We start from the raw sequence: 15385 nt of genomic DNA, 5'->3' as shown, positions 1-15385 counted from the left end.
CTGAGTCTCCAGCAAGAGGAAGGAAAACAGAGCAAAAGCTCCAACACCAGTAATGAGAAAGGAGACACTGTTACAGGTCGTAAGTGAGGAAGGGAGCATGAAGACAGCACGAAGAACTTCATGCTGATGGACCTGACACCCTGGATGGAGTGGAAACACTCACCGGAAGACACATTTACACTTTTTGCTGATGCAAAAAGAAGTGAACTCTGAAGCGTCCTACGTCCGTTAAAGAAACAGAATCAAAGATGTTTTCAAGACCAAGCCCACCCTTCACATCCAGCCAGCCACTCAGTGCAAGACACCAAGTCGCATGGACTCCGGGTGCCCTGGGGGAGGGCACAGGTCTGCGACAGGGGCTGCGGGGGGGCGGGGCGGGCGGCACCTGGGAAGGATCCCTGGGTAGAGAGGGACAGAGGGGACCTCCCGCTGCAGAGAGTCGAGTCGGTGGTGGAGGCCGGAGGCCGCCTGTGAGCAGGGTGGCAGGTGGGGAAGGGACACTCAGCTGCAGACACCCAACACACGCTGTCACCTGGACAGGAGGGAAACAGAGCCATGCAGCTGTTCACGGTTTTGTCCTTTTAATGTAGGTCACACCTTCCACAGCCCCGGGAGGCGACTCTGCGAAGGCAGGAGCCGCCGGCCCATTTTCCAGGTGGGGAGATTTTCCATCCATACACGTGACACTCTGTCATTAGTATCTGTAAACCTTTTCAGATCCTTAATATTTCGTGTTAAAAAATATATTCTGAGGCTGGTATGCAGCCGGGCCGAGTGAAAGTCTTCCCCAGAGAGACGGGCACTGATGGCTTCTGTTCAAGGTCGACCTCAACTTTAGTTTCATTACTTCATCCTGCAGCTTTCTGGCCTTGGGGGAAAGGAGGGGATGGGTGAGCCCAGGACTGGGACAGCCCGGAGCTGCCCCCCTGGAGGTGGGCCCCTGAGCACGCCTCCCCCACTCTGCTCACCCCATTGGCTGGGCCAGAAAACAGTAAAATGAGAATGTGGTGGGCCTCGGTGGGGAGGCGTGCCTCAGTGCAGGGACCTCCCCACCCCCAGGGAGGGCCACTCCTCCGTCCTCTCCTCCCCTCCCCCTCCTCAGTTCTGTCTCGGGGGGCATAACCTGGATCCCCACAGCCAGCCCAGGCACTGCCGAGGCTCCTCCCCGGCTCCTCCCCTACGGTGTGGGCCAAACTAACTCAGGGTGTGTGTCACTAGGACCAGGGGGACGTGTGCCACTCATGCTGGAAGCACCTGCTGGCCCGTTTCCTTCCTGTGGAAACCTGTGTTCTTCATGCACTGACCGCTCCTTTAAAAACACCAACTGTTCCCCGTGCCTGGGCCGTCGTGGAATGCCCCCTCCATCCAAGGATCATACCCTCAGACCCCATCTCCCCTGGAGGCCCCTGGGCCTGCTGGCGCTCACGTCTGCCCCCTGGTCCCCCCCCCCCCCGTGCTGGGAGGACGCACTCCGCCAGCTGCTCTCCGAGTCCCTGCCGTGCCCGCCCTGGTGAGGCCCCTCCGCCCTCGGTCCGGCCTCTGTGTGCGCCCCGCTCCCGCCCTGGACCCAAAGCCCACCAGGATGCTGAGCCGCGGTGTGGGCTCGGGGCTGCTCCCTGACACCGCCGTGTTTCCTTGCGCATCTCCCTGGTGCCTCAGAGGCCAGGCCTCTCAGTCTGTCCGTGCCACCTGTCCTGTCTGTTTTCCATCCTTCTTCTCATTTTTGTTCTACTTCCTGGGATTTTGCTCAACTTCATCCACTGATTTAAATGTTCTTTAACTTCAAAGGAGTTTGGCTGTGTTTCCACTTGACCCTGGGAGTTCTCGGCCCACTGTCTGTGTTTGTAAAGGTTTATTTCTATCACTGCCCAGAGGACTTTCATTCTAGTTTTCATTTTGTTTCAGACAACGTCTCCCCTTTTCTGGTCAGTCTGTTTGGTCTCTCCTTCACGTAGGGGCTCCCAGCAAAGCTGGGGTCTCCAGCTCCATCGCGCGGGGAAGAGGCACTGAGACAGGACTAGTTGCTGGGCCGGCCGCTCACTCAGGGTTCCGCGCTCCCGTCTCGGCCAGCTGACTTCTCCGGAGCCGGAGACGGCCCGGTCGGGGAGCGGGAGCCGGGAAACGGGAGCCAGAGCCCGGGGCGTGATGTGACTTCGTGCAGACTCTCCGGGCCTGTGTCTGTGGGTCCCGAGGAACGAGCCCTCCTCTCAGCCGGAGCGGGGGCTGTGGGCGTGCTGCTGCCCCCCAGTGCTTCTGGAGAAACCCGACGCGGGTTTGCACCTCGGAAGAGCGCAGACGGGAGGGGAGCACGGGCCAACGCGGCGGCCCGCACGTCCAAGGCGGCAGCGAGGGGCTGGAGCGCAGGCCCCGGCTGCAGACCGCTCGGTGACCCTGGGGCATCGCCGCATCGCCTGCGGTCTTGGGCTTCTGACCGCGAGGTGGGGAGCCACCGCCCTCCGCACGGGCAGTGGTGACGGTGCGGGGCTGGCACGGGAGCAGGCGCTGCAGACGGGCCAGCGCGCCTCCCACGGAGGTCAGTCTCCTTTGGGCCACAGGCTCCTTGTCTGGGCAACGGCATCCCAGCTCCTTCCTTGGGAAGGGAACACAAGAGCCAGCACCCAGGTTCCATTTCAAAACCAATGTCAGGGTTAGGGTTAGCAGTATTCACACCCAGCAGAGGGGACATCGTCACAACTGGGAGCCCACGCTGACGCAGCTCATTGCCCACACACAGTCGGCCTGGGGGCTCACTCCTGGTGCTGTGCATTCTGTGGGTCTGGACAAATGTAGTGGCACTGCCCATCAGGACGGCACCATACGCAGGGTCCTTGTGGCCCCCAGACTCCTCCGTGTCCGCCGCCTCGCCCCTCCCCTCAGCCCTGGCAACCCCTGCTCATTTCACCGTCTCCGTAGGCTGACCCTCCCGAGAACGCCCCAGAGCTGGGCCGGGCAGCAGGCAGCCAGTTCAGATGGGTTTCTTCTGCTCGGTAACAAGCATTTAAAGTTCTTCCGTGTCTTTCGTGGCTTGGCAGCTCATTTCTTTGTGTCTCTGAATAAAATCCCGTTGTCTGGATGGACCAAGGTTTATTCATCCGCCCACCTGCTGAAAACATCCCGGTCGCTTCCACATTCTGGTAGTTATGGATAAAGCTGCTGTAAACGTCTGTGTGCAGGTTTTTGTGTGGACGTGAGTTTTCAACTCCTTTGCGTGAATACCAAGGGATGCGATGGCTGGACGGGTCACTTGATGAGTAGGTTTAGTCTTGTGAGAAACCATCACACTGTCTTCCACGGCGGCCGCACGGTTTCGCATCCCCGCCCTCCCAGCGCTCCTTACTGGCAGGGCCCCGGCTGCAGCCAGGTGTGGGTGGTGCCACCTCCTTGTGCTAATCCGCAGCTCCTAAGGCGGGCGTCCCTAATTAGTATCTGTGTGTCTCCTCTGGGAAGGTGTCTGCTCAGATCTGTGGCCTGGTATTTAATTGGGTTGTTTTCTTTCTATTGAGTTTTAAGAGTTCTTCACGTATTTTGGACAATAGTGCTTAACCAGATGTGTCTTCTGTAAATATTTTCTCTCCGTCTGGCTGTCTTATTCTTGACAGTGTCTTTCACGAAGCAGAATTTGTACATTTTAATGAAGTTCAACCTGCCAACTTTTTCTTTCATGCCTTCACGTTCTGCGTAAAAAGTCATCACCCACTCAGGGCCATCTAGGTTCTCCCTCCGTCGTCTTCTAGAAGCTTTATGGTTTTGCGTTTTACACGTAAGTCTGTGACCCACCTTCTTACAGCTTCACTGGGGTGTAATCGAGACACAAGGAAACTACACACACCCAGCGTATGCAGTCTAAAAGGATGACGCACTTTGAGTTACTTTTTGTGACGCCATCAGGTCTGTGTCTGGACTCACTCTGTGTGTGTGGCTGTGCAGGTGCCCGTCTTTGCTCCACTGTTACCTCTGCTCCTCTGTCAAAGGCCAGCTGACTGTACTTGTGTGGGTCCGTTTCTGGGCTCTCTGTCTGTTCCATTGATCCATATTCGCCCAGACTGTCACTAACATGACACACGAGCTAGATGGGAAGTCTTGACGTTGGGCGGGGCCCGCCCTCTGCCTCTGCTCCTCCCCTCCAGGGCTGCTCTGGCTGTTTCGAGTCTTCTGCATCTGTGCATAAGCTGGAACATCCGTTTGCCAATGTCCACAAAGCCAGTGCTGTGAACCTACGCTGAATCTATAGATCAGTCTGGGGAGAACTGACCCCTCGGCACTACTGAGTCTTCCTACCCGTGAACATGTACTGTCTCTCCATTTACTTATTCTTCTTCGGTTTCTTTCGTTCAGTTTTGTAGTTTTCCTCACGTAGACTCTGTACCCGTTCTGCTAGATCGACGCCTTGTACCGTTTTTTCAGTGCTGACATGCCACCTGTCCATCGCTGGCACGTGGGAGGTGATGGACCTCTCCAGGTGAACCCTGTGTCTTGCTGCCTTCTGCAACTGCTTATCAGTTCCAGGATTTTTTTTTGGTCGATTTGTTGGGACTTTCTACACAGACAATCGTGTCATTTAAAACAAAGCTGTATCTCCATCTTCTTGATTTGTATTTACTTTCCCTTTCTTGTTGCGTCAGCCAAGATGTCCAGCACGATGCTGAGGAGCAGCAGTGGGAGTGGACTCCTCCTCTCGCACCTGACCTTACAGAAAAGCTTCTGGCCTCTCACCACTCAGTGCGACGTTAGTGTGAGTCTCTGCGGACGCTCTTCAGGCTGAGGAGGCACCTCGCTGTCCCTGGTTTGCTGACAGCTTTTGTCTCGGGCTTTGATAACTGCTCTTCCTTCCTCTACTGATACAGCCGCACAGTTGCTCTTCTTCAGCCTGTTGATGTAATGCTTTATTAAACTGGTTTTCAAGTGCGAGCCAGCCTTGCTTGCCTGGGATAAATTCCACTTGCTTGTTGTGCATAATTCTTTCCATACGTTGTTGGATTTGATCTGCTCGTATTTTGTTGAGGACTTCCGCATCTGTGTTCGTGAGAGAGGCTGCTCTGGAGTCTTCCTCTCGTGTAACGCCCTGGGCTATGGTATCACGGTGATGCTGGCCTCACAGGATGAGCCACCAAGTGTTCCCTCTGCTTCTATTTTCGGGAGAGACTTAGGAGAGTTCGTATGATCACTCCCTTAATTATCTGGTAGACTTCACCAGCAAACCTGCTGGGAAGTTATTAGTTACAGACTCAATTTCTTTAACACACATCCGTCTATTCAGATTGTCCGTTTCTCCTCGTGTGAGCTTTGGCAGGTAGCGTCTTTCAAGGAATTGGTCCATTTCGTGTAGGGCACCAGGTCTGTGAGCACAGAGTTGTTCATGACGCCGGAGAGACTTCTGAGTCTACACTCTGAGCAGTGGGCTGAGACGTGGATGTCCAGAAGCCCCAGGAGGTAGGGTTTTGGGTGTCCAAGAATGAGCTCACTCCCATGAACAGATCTGGAGAGAGTAAAGGTTCGCCTGAAGCAGGTGAAACACTCTGGGCCGGAAGGAAAGCGTCTGAGAAGGGGGCTGAGTCTGACCAGGGTGGGGCCTCCGTGAAGTGAGCAGCCCCTGCCTGCGCTCCCCCCACCACCCCTCCGGCCCCAGGGGAGGGGACATTGTGCCGGGGCCCTTGACGAGCTGTTGGGGTGAGGCTGCCGCCTCTGGGGCTGCCTCGGTGCAGCCCAGCACAGCAGACCCGGGGCCCTGAGCCACCACCGTCAGGGCGAGACAGTGAGCGGGGGGCCTGGGTGGTCGGGGAGAACAGGCAAGTCTTCCTGCAGCTGTGAGAGCCAGGGCACAGGGGCGTCGGGCTCGGCCGGAAGGGCCTGTGGAGGCCTGGGCACTCTCGGGGGGGCAGGGGGGCCAACTGCGTCACTCAGGACAGGATGGTGTCTCCTCGGTCTCTGCACTGCTGTGTAACCCCGCACATTTCCCACACACAGCAGCCGCTGGCGGTGTGGTTTCCTTCAATTTTGAATAAAACCGTGCACCTTCAAGCCGAGCTGACAGGCACCTGCCGTCTCCAGGCCCTCGCGGCCCCCCTCACTCCCCCGAGGGGCGCTAGCCCACGGGACCCGCCTCTCTGGCCGCGCGCTTGCTGCGGCTCTTCTTCCCGGCTCTCCTCCTGGGGGGCACTGGCAAAGCCAAGGGCGATGGGCTAGTCGCGGGGCCTCTCCCATCCCAAGAGGGGGGAGGAGCTTCCTCTCCCTCCTTTGGGCCAAACCGCAGTCCCAGGGCGTTGCCAGCGGGCGGGCGGCCTCTCCCCACCCGACCCACGGATGCTGTTTTAAACGCTCCAAGCCCAGGTACCGTGTTACACGCTGAGGACGCTGTGCCGCACGAGGAGAAGGGGAGTCTTTGCATGTGAAACACACAGTTTTAATGAATCCTCAGACGGAAAGCAGGCACTGCACTGAGCAGGGCTTCAAACACACCCACTCTGCTGGCACCAGGCCCCCGGGCTCCGGGCCCCTATTCTTTGGTTTTAAATAGGAGCTCCGAGTGGCCCTGGAAGCCCTCGCTCAGAGCCGGGAGTGTGGCAGGAAGGGCGGCCGGGCCTCCAGTGTCAGGGACACGTGGAGCCTGGTGTGTCCTCTGACTGGGCTCCTGACCGCAGCTCCAACAGCTGCACATCTGTCTGGGTTTCTGCTCTGAGAATAAAGGCTGAAAGACAGACCACAAGTGTCCTCCACACAGATCAGACCGTGGCCCTTAGGAAAGTCCAGGCCACGGGCCAGGGGTGTCCGTGGACAGACATGCTCTGCCGTGGGCTTTCTGAGGGCCCGCGAGGGCAACGTGGGCTCCATAGGGACAGGTGAGAACATCTGAACGCCCTGGACCTCAGTTTAAATCACCCACGTGGCTGGGGCTAACCCAGCCTGCAGACCTGTGGCATTTCCTGAGTTCCAGGCCTAAGAGGGATGGCTGGTTCTGCCACCCACCTGTTGCAGCACGAGGGCTGCTCCAGGCCCTCCGACCATGCTCAGGCTCAGCCCCCGGCAGGAGCAGGGGGCACTTTGCTGCGGTGGGGCAGGAAGGGAGGTGTGGGGAGGGGTGCGGGGCCCTCTCAGGCGCAGGAGCTCAGAGGTCACCCCACTGGAGTGCAGACACCGGATCAGCATGGTGGGAGTTGTCAGCACAGGGAAAGCAAGGCCTGCCAGGACCCCGAGCTGCGGGGTGGGGGGAGCTTCTCGGGACCAGGTGCGCACAGCAGGACGGGGTAACTGGACAGAGGCTGCAGTTGCAGCTCTGAGGGCAGGGAATAAGACTTTCCCACTCTCGGTCCGGTCCCCTCTCTCAGCCGCCTCCTGCTCAGACCAGAGGGGGCGGGGGGGGGGGTGGCTGGGCCCAGCAGAACTGAATCAGAACTCGTCACCAACCGCATTCCTTGATTTGCGTGCAGTGATCTCTCTCTGCTTTGTCTCATTTTTCCAGGTGAATTCACGGGTTTTCTCATTCTCCATCAGATCCGTGGCAAAGGGAATTTTTGATGTCACCTGGAAAATGCAACAAGATGGTCAAGTATCCAAGAACACACAGCTGTTGACACCCCTCTGACCTCTGGGTGCAGCACACGCAGACCCCCGTGCCCCAGACACTGTGGTCACCAGCCCTCGGCCTGGGCTCACTGTCACCTGCTCCGGGCCCTGGGCTGGCCAGCTGATGGGGGACGAGGCCAGAGCTTGGGACACGGGGCAGAGTGGGCGGTTCCTGCCTCAGCCCAGGTACCAGCACAACAGACCGAACACACCGTCCAGGGCCCAAGCCTCTCACTCAGACTTGACTGTACCTCCTCACTAAGTCATGCCAACACGTCAGCGCTAACACCTGGCAGGAGAGAAGGCCTCGCAGTCAGAAAACCTGTAACAGAGACTCACGGGGCTTCAGTCAGTGACACGGCGAAGCAGCACAAATAAACTGAAAGTCTGCAACAGAGAGTTCAGTGCGGCTTTTCAAGGCGTCTGTGATGCCCAGGGAAGACAGGTGCCTCCCGCGCGTGCGTGGACACAGCCAGAGCTCAGCCGTGTCTGCTCACTAGCCCCCCGGCCCGCCTCAGAGGTGAGGGCAGGCCCCAGGGACCCCATGAGCTCCGGACGGCAGGTCCCAGACACGCCCGCCACCCTGTGACTGCCCAGTGTCAACTACAGAACATCTCCTCCTCCCTCCCCAGCAGCTGCGACAGGCGCTACGGGGGAGGAGGTGGCCGGGGAGGCTGGCTGTGGACGGAGGGGGCAGCGGGAGACAGGGTGGGGGCTGATGTGTTTTGGGATGCTCTCTGTAAGAATTCACTGACCTCTTATTTAGAAAGTGACAAATTCCTTAAAACTTCCATAGCATTACATAAATTATGTTTAAGTTGCCCTACAAACACTAGAAAATTCACTATTTCTGGCCTGCCCAGACTGAGCGGGTCTCATTGGATTTCATCTACCGCCTCAATGTCTGTCCTCCATCTCCTGCAGATCCCCCCTCTCCCCAGCTCCCGGTCTGCCGGGTTGTCTCTCTGTAACCTTCGTCTCCCCTCCTCCCTCCTTGGGCCTGGGCTGCACCTGGATGTCCGGCAGGAGCTCCAGGCTCCCCTATGCAGACTCCCACCTCCGTGTGCTCCCCTCTGGACTGGCCCTGCTGCTGAGGGCGGAGGCCGGCCCATGGCTCTCATGCTCTGCTGGGGGCGTCCTTATGAGACCGGGGCTCAGTCCGCTCGCCTGGGCTCCTCGGAACCTGTGTGGCCCCGGCCCTCTGTCCCCTCCCACCCCAGGCACCAGGGACATGACTGGAAACACGGCAGGGCCCTCGACCGGCACCGCCACTGCTGCCCAGACCAGACCCTGGACCAGTCTGGGAACCAGGCTGACCCCTCCCCACCTCAGGGAGCCTGGGGCCTGTGCCTGTGTGTCTGCACGTATGAGGGAGGGGCACACCCCTGGGGCAACTGAGAGCAGGATGGAGGGGGCTGGGGCAAGTGTGGGTGTGGGGAGCAGGCTGGGGGCCGGGGTACTGAACCACCTACCAGGTCACCGTTAAGTGGATCAGCAGGGCAGGACCCGTCTGTCTGCGTCATCAGCCTTGAGTCTTAGAAGGTGCTTAACACCGCGTGGCGGGGGGAGGAGTGGGAGCAGAAACCACCGGCTGACCTCTCCCCCCGCCCCAGGACGCTGCCAGGCGGCAGATGCAGCAGAATTAAAGCTGTCTGCAGACTGTCTGGAGGCAGGCACACGTCCATTGACCAGGGTTCTCCTACTAAACAGATTCTAACAGGAGAAAGACAGACGCTAAATTCGGCAGGTGTCCTTTTAAAGCCAGACATTGAATCTTATTTTACTGTCAAGAGGCGGAGGAGGGAGGAGGACGGTGCCGCCCCGAGCTCCATGTGTTGAGTGCCGAGCGCACGGTCATGCTCTTCAGGCCAGTGAGACGGACTCAGAGGTCACTGGCAAAGCTGCTGGGCTCAGGGCCTCATGAAGAAGGAAAATGCAGTGCTTTTCAGAAAGCAGGTGTCAAGGGGCTCAGGACGCAGCTACTGCCCCCGGTTCTGCAGGCGACACCGAAACCCACTGAGGTGAGTCGTGAACACGCACGCGCCCGTGACCTGGCTGCTTCACTCCCACGAGACGGGCCACCAGAGCTGTGCCAAGAACGCGTGTTTTCACTTTGATCGGCATTCTTCCAGAAGCGGAGGCCCCGCAGCAGAGATGGGAGCCACCTCCCACGCCCGGCCAGCTGGCGGCCTTCCCTGGGCAGGTGCCGGCGGCAGTTCCTCGAAGCCTCTTTTCTGACCTGACCGCCTCGGGGGCTTCCTGTTTGGGCACCGCCTGTCCGACCCTCCGCCCGTCTCTGCACTGGACTCTTTACTGTAAAAACTCTGTCTGTAGTTTTTCTTCATATTTTAGATGTTAACCGTCTGTCACAAACACACATCACAAATGTTCTCCAGTTATCTTTTGACTCTGATGATAGTATTTTTAGGCCACGTGAAATCCTTCAGTTTCATGAAGTAAAAATTTTCCATTTTTCATTTCGGAGTTTCTAAGTTTCCTATTTAACTTAAGAGGCTCTGTGCTGCGCCAAGTTATATAAATGTCCTTCAATTTCCACGCCACAAAACGTGGTAACTGGTTCTATGCAGCATTTCCACAAAACACACAGGATGGAAATGGCCGCCTCCTGCGCGTGCACCGCAGGCGTATTCTAAGCAGAACAAACCTCACGGGAAAGGAAGCAGCTCCACGCGCCGCCCCAGGTGAGACCAAACACCGCGCCCCCTCCCCATGCACGGCAGCCTGGCTCACCACCGCCAGGGGTTCTCGGACCGGATGGATGCAAACGCAAATGTGGTCCATTCACTCAAGGGAGTGTCACTTAGCCTTAAAAAGGAAGGAAACTGTGACACACGCTGCACTACGGACAAATCTGAGGCCACTATGCGCGGTGAAATGGGCCGGTCAGAGAGGAACAAATGCTGTCTGCCCTCATTTACACGAGGTCCTAGAGGAGTCAAATCTGGGGATGGAAGGTAGAGTGGGGGCCGGGGCTGGGGAGGGGGACAAGCAGTCAGTGCTTCACGGGGACAGGGTGGGAGACGGGTGCGGCAGTGGTCACACGGGGACAGGTAAGACGGTGAGTTCCATGCTGCATGTATTTAACAGCCATCACCCAGCAGCTGCCACAGTCGCCGTGATGTTCACATAGGCCCCCCGAGTGGGCGGGGCCAGGAGGAGACACCCTCTCTGGAGCCACAGCAGCCTTGGGGCCGTGGTCTCCCAGGGTCCCCTGAACAGCCCCTCTGTGCCCGGGCTGAGGGGCAGCCTCGCCGCCACGAAGAGGCTGAGGGGACTCCCAGACTGGGCCTCAGGGGAAGGCGGAGGAGGTCTGCTCAGGTCGTGCGGCAAGGCCTGGACTGAGGCCCAGATCCCGGCCTCACATGGGCACCCTCCCCGGAGGCCCTGAGCCCACCACCCCAAGCCCCTCGCCTTTCCACCCATGGTCAGCGCCCAGAGCAGGAGGCTGGTGAGTCGGGCACAGTGACAGCTGGCAACCGCAGGCCCCACATGGCCAGCCCAGGGGCCTGAGGTGGGCGGGGCAGGGGTCTGGTGGGGTCAAGGGGCTGCCTGCAGAGTCCTGGCTGGCAGGCACATGTGGCCGAGGAGCCCGTGCAGGTCGAGGTCCAGAGCTCCCACACCTGCTCTGAAGACACGGACGGGGGCACGGCAGGCGAGGCCTCAGGCACTGTGGCAGGGAGAAGGTGGGCAGCAGGTAGGGCCCGGGGCCCCAGAGGGGAGACTTCATTATGACAGCCTTGCTGGGCCAGGGCTGCAGACATGGAGGCTGCCCGTGAGAGAGCAGGGGTGCACGCCAGGATAGGCGTGGTGGTGACTGTCCACTGGAGAGGAGACGAGGCCTGGACGCCAGGACAGAGACGACTTGGGGAAAGCGGGCGCAGAGTGAGGACAGGCGAGGCCTCGGGAATGTCTGGGGGAGGGCAGGAGGAGCAGGCCAAGGCAGGACACGGACAGCTTCCCAGGGGAACAAGGTGGTCAGGGGGGCCCCAGGAGGGCACGGGGCAGCGACGCTCACTTCACAGCGATGCCCGGGCCTGGCCTGAACCCCCTGGGGGAGCTCCCAGGAAGCCAGGGGAGGGCACCCAGACTGCAGTGGGGTGGCCAGAGCCAGGGCGAGCGCAAGGTGCTGGGGGAGGCCCCCCTGGAGGCCTGTTTTCTGCCCGAGGTCACCTGCTGGCTGCATGACAGAGGCTGGCGGGCAGTCAGGCTTTGCGAGGTGGGGTGCCTCCTGCATCCGTGAACCTGGACCCTGGCACCCCTCACCCCAGCCCTCGGGACACACGGGGCACTCAGGGCAGGGCCCCCGACGTACCAGGTTCCTCTGCAGGGGCGGGAACCTGCTGAGCTCCCTCCTCCTACTCTTCATCACCCGGGTCTGCTCCCTCCACTCCTGCAGCGCTCTCCGGTCCCTGCGGGAACACGCATGATGTTAGCGTTTGCGTTAAGGGCAGCTGCATGCAAAGCTTTCGAGGATTTCTATCATTGTTTTGAGAGCTTCACACAAAAGCCCCAACTCCTGGCCCCTCGCCCCGAGGGCAGACTCGGGGATTCTGTGGGCTCTGAAGTGCACGCCTGGGCAGAGCGAGGCACACCTAAGCCCGTCCCGCGCTCCCCGAGGGAGGCCAAAGCCAAGCCAGGCCCCCCCAGCCCCCTGCCTGGTGAGGCACCAGGGCCCTTTCCAGGAAGGCCCGGCCGGGTCTCGGCCATGCGCTCAGCATCAAAGGCTATAGGTGGTCACTGGTCTGCAGGCGGCCTGAGAGGGAGGCTGACTGTCCACTTCCTCTCAGGCGCCCAAGCTTCACCGAGAGCGTGAGCCTCGTCTCCCCTGCCCGGGCACCTGCAGCCGCACCGCTGGGCTCCCGGCAGCAACCCCCGAGGGACTCACCCCCCACAAGACCAGGAAGCTTCTAGACTGAACAGAAAGCACACGCCTGCTCTGGCTGTGCTTACGGCTCTGGGATGGGTGGGAGGTCCTGGGAATCCTCGCAGGGCCCAGGGCTCCACCCCCTCCCACCTTGTCCTCTGGGTGCTGGAGGCCACCAGGCTTCCATCTGCCCATTTGAACCAACTCCTGCATCTTCCACAAGATTCCAGCACTCAGCCGAGCCCTCTGTCACATCTCTAACCCTGGCCACCACTCCAGACAGGCCCTGGCCTCTCCAGCCGCCTGCGTCCAGGCCAGCCGTCCTCAGGGTCACAGTCGCTGATTCTCCTGGGCTCCTTCCTTCTGATGCCTCCCAGCCGAGGGCCTCCGTCCTGTGCTCGGTGCTGAGGCAGGTCCAGGCTGAGGCACGGGTTTTGGCATTTCCGGCAGAGGCCCGGGATAGCCAGGCACCCCCTCTGCACCCGTGAGGCTGCTTCCTGAGCCCCGGGTGCTCCCACTTGGAGCTGTGACTTCGTGACTTTGTGGGCAGTGCTCCCAGACATGGGGTCCTGCGTCTCTGCTGCCTCCTGGTGAGTGGCATGGGTGGGGTCCTTCAGGGGCACAGGATGGTCTCGGGAGCCAACGGCGCATAGGTAACTGGGGAGCATGGAGGGTCCACAGAGTTGTGTAGAGGGGAGGCCACAGGACAGGGCCCCCCACACTGCCACCAAGGAGGCCACAAACGTCACCTCAGGTCCCCATTAGAGACACCAGGAAGAGGGCCCTTGACAGCCCTTGGTGTTTCAGAGCTGTCCTTGGCAAAGGCCTCAGACCGTGAGAGGACGCACACTTTCTGCTCTGCCTCCCGCAGCCCTGCAGCTCCCCACCCCCGCTGCATGCCCACCCCGCCCAGGCACCACTGCCCTGCGCTTCCCTGCAAGTCGCCGGGTTGGGTCTGGCCTAGGCCGGGGAAGGTGGCTATGGGGGCGAGTGGGGCTCATGCACTCATCCGGGCAGCGGGGGATGGAGACGGGGAGGGGGGGGCGGGCAGGCGCCACAGCAGTGTTTCAGAAAATGGCCTCGGCAAACAGGCAGAAGTGAGGAGGGAGTGGGACTTGGGGGTGCAGAGAGAGGCGGGGCTGTCGCACCTCGGGTCCAGGCCATGACCACACGGCACGTGCACCTACCCTGCCCTGCAGACTCATCCACCAGGGCCCGCAGGGGAGCGGCAGGTCACCTCCTCGCCCTGCAGCCAGGACCGGAGCTGAGGGACACTCTGGGGAGACTGTGGGGGTTGGCCTGCAGCCAATGACCAGAGTGACCTGGGGCAGCCAGGCCACACCTTCAGATCTCAGCCTCACTGTCAGCCGGCCGCACCCCTGCCGCTCGTGGGGCAGGGACCCTTCCTCTAAGGGAAGGGAACCGGATTAGAAAAGCACGTCCAGTGTCGGGACAGCCCCGGTGGACGTCAGAACATGTGCTCCGTGAACAGCCTGGAGCTGCAGGGTCTGGAAGGAGAACACTCAGGTGGGAAGGTTTCAGGAGGTTTATTCACAAGGGGTGAAGCCCAGAGGCCGAGCAGGACCCTGCTGGGATAGCGGACAGTGGCCACCCCAGGCCTCAGGGACGAGGGAAGGAGTGGCTGCTGGCACCCAAGAGACAGAAGCGTTGGGACGGCCAACGGCCACCGTCAGAGACTCAGCCGGCCCCAGGGGGCACTCACGGGTGGGCGGGGTCTTCACTCCCCCGCCCTCCCTCTCCCCCTCCCCTGACTGCCTGCAGGACCCCACACTGGCCAAATCCCACCAGGAGATGAGGGGCCCCCAGGCGCTGTGGGCACCATCCAGGCCGGCTTGCCTCCTGGGGCCCAGAGCTTGGCAGAGGTGCGTGGTCGGCGGAGCTGGAGGGCGGGGCACATGGTGAGGACAGCAAAGCCCCAGCAGACCCCAGGGGGCGGGGCGGGGGCGAGATCCACTAATGAGTGTTATTTTTAAGTAACTTTCGATAGAAAAGACCTGTAAGCAAGTGGCTGACGGAGACGAGGGCGCGTCAGGAAGACCCGGGGCAGCTGCAGGCGGACTGAGGCCACAGGAGGCGCAGACACTGCCGTGAGCAGACCCCCGGCCCCAACTCACCTCCTGCGCTGCTCCGTCTGCACCTGCTTCTCCCGCAGCTCCCGGAGGGCCGCGTCCCGGCTCTGCTCCAGCCGGCAGACGTGCACCAGGGCCTGGCGCGAGGCGGCGAGGTCGGGCAGGACGCTCTTGAAGGAGGGCCTCTTCCCCCTGCAGTGACACCAGGCCTTCAGCCGGACCTCTGAGCAGGCCAGTGACGGCAGGTGGCAGAGAGCAGACACCGAGTGGGGCGAGGCTTTGGGCCAGCTGCCCGGGGACCGCCTGCCAGTCAGGATGGTAGCCGCCCACGGAAATCCACGGTACCCCCGTCCAGGGCCACTGAGCAGGGCTGGGTCAGATCTGAGGGCCTCCGTCCCACCCCCAGGCCAGGCCACAGGTGGACCTACGCCTGGGATGGGTGAAACCTGCGAGCTGGGGGGAGGCTCGCACTGACTTGGATGAGTTACCACCTCCGTTCACAACAGAGGCGGCAGGACCCTGCACCGGGACGTCGCAGGCCAGGGCAGCCAGAGACCTGCTCCGTGTGCCTCCAGGACCCCTAGGGCCACGGCCGGTTCATAACACCTGAATAGCATTTTACTTTGAAAATGTTTCAAATCTAGGGAACAGGTGAAACAATAGTGCAAAAAACACCTGAACACCTCTCGTGCAGGTCACAGCTCCTACATCTGGCTGTCGATGCTGCCGACCCCGGCCTTCCGATGGGCCCCTCCCCACAGCCCCTCCGCAGGTTCTACCACAGACACGCGGGACGGGTGTTCACGCCGTCCGCAGGGCCACAGGCCAGAGTGACCGCTAAGATTCTGCC

The 15385-nt window shown here is 60.6% G+C and overlaps 1 protein-coding gene across 8 annotated transcripts in view; it reads right to left on the bottom strand.

Moving 5' to 3' along the window:
- Window positions 1-564: 564 nt before the first annotated feature.
- The window catches only part of LRRC27 (leucine rich repeat containing 27), a 31438-nt gene continuing 16617 nt past the window's right edge, over window positions 565-15385 (bottom strand). Inside the window, exons 8-11 of one of the 8 annotated variants that reach the window (XM_072972148.1) lie at window positions 14581-14727; window positions 11894-11990; window positions 7402-7518; window positions 565-868 (exon numbers count right to left, since the gene is read on the bottom strand). In XM_072972148.1, the coding sequence (XP_072828249.1) occupies window positions 722-868; window positions 7402-7518; window positions 11894-11990; window positions 14581-14727 (508 nt within the window). In that variant the 3' untranslated portion in view covers window positions 565-721. The other 7 variants (XM_072972151.1, XM_072972149.1, XM_072972146.1 and 4 more) reach the window with 7 other exon arrangements.

Source organism: Vicugna pacos, chromosome 11, assembly GCF_048564905.1.
Source record: "Vicugna pacos chromosome 11, VicPac4, whole genome shotgun sequence".
Lineage (NCBI taxonomy): Eukaryota > Metazoa > Chordata > Mammalia > Artiodactyla > Camelidae > Vicugna > Vicugna pacos.
This window is presented reverse-complemented; position numbering and strand designations above follow the sequence as displayed.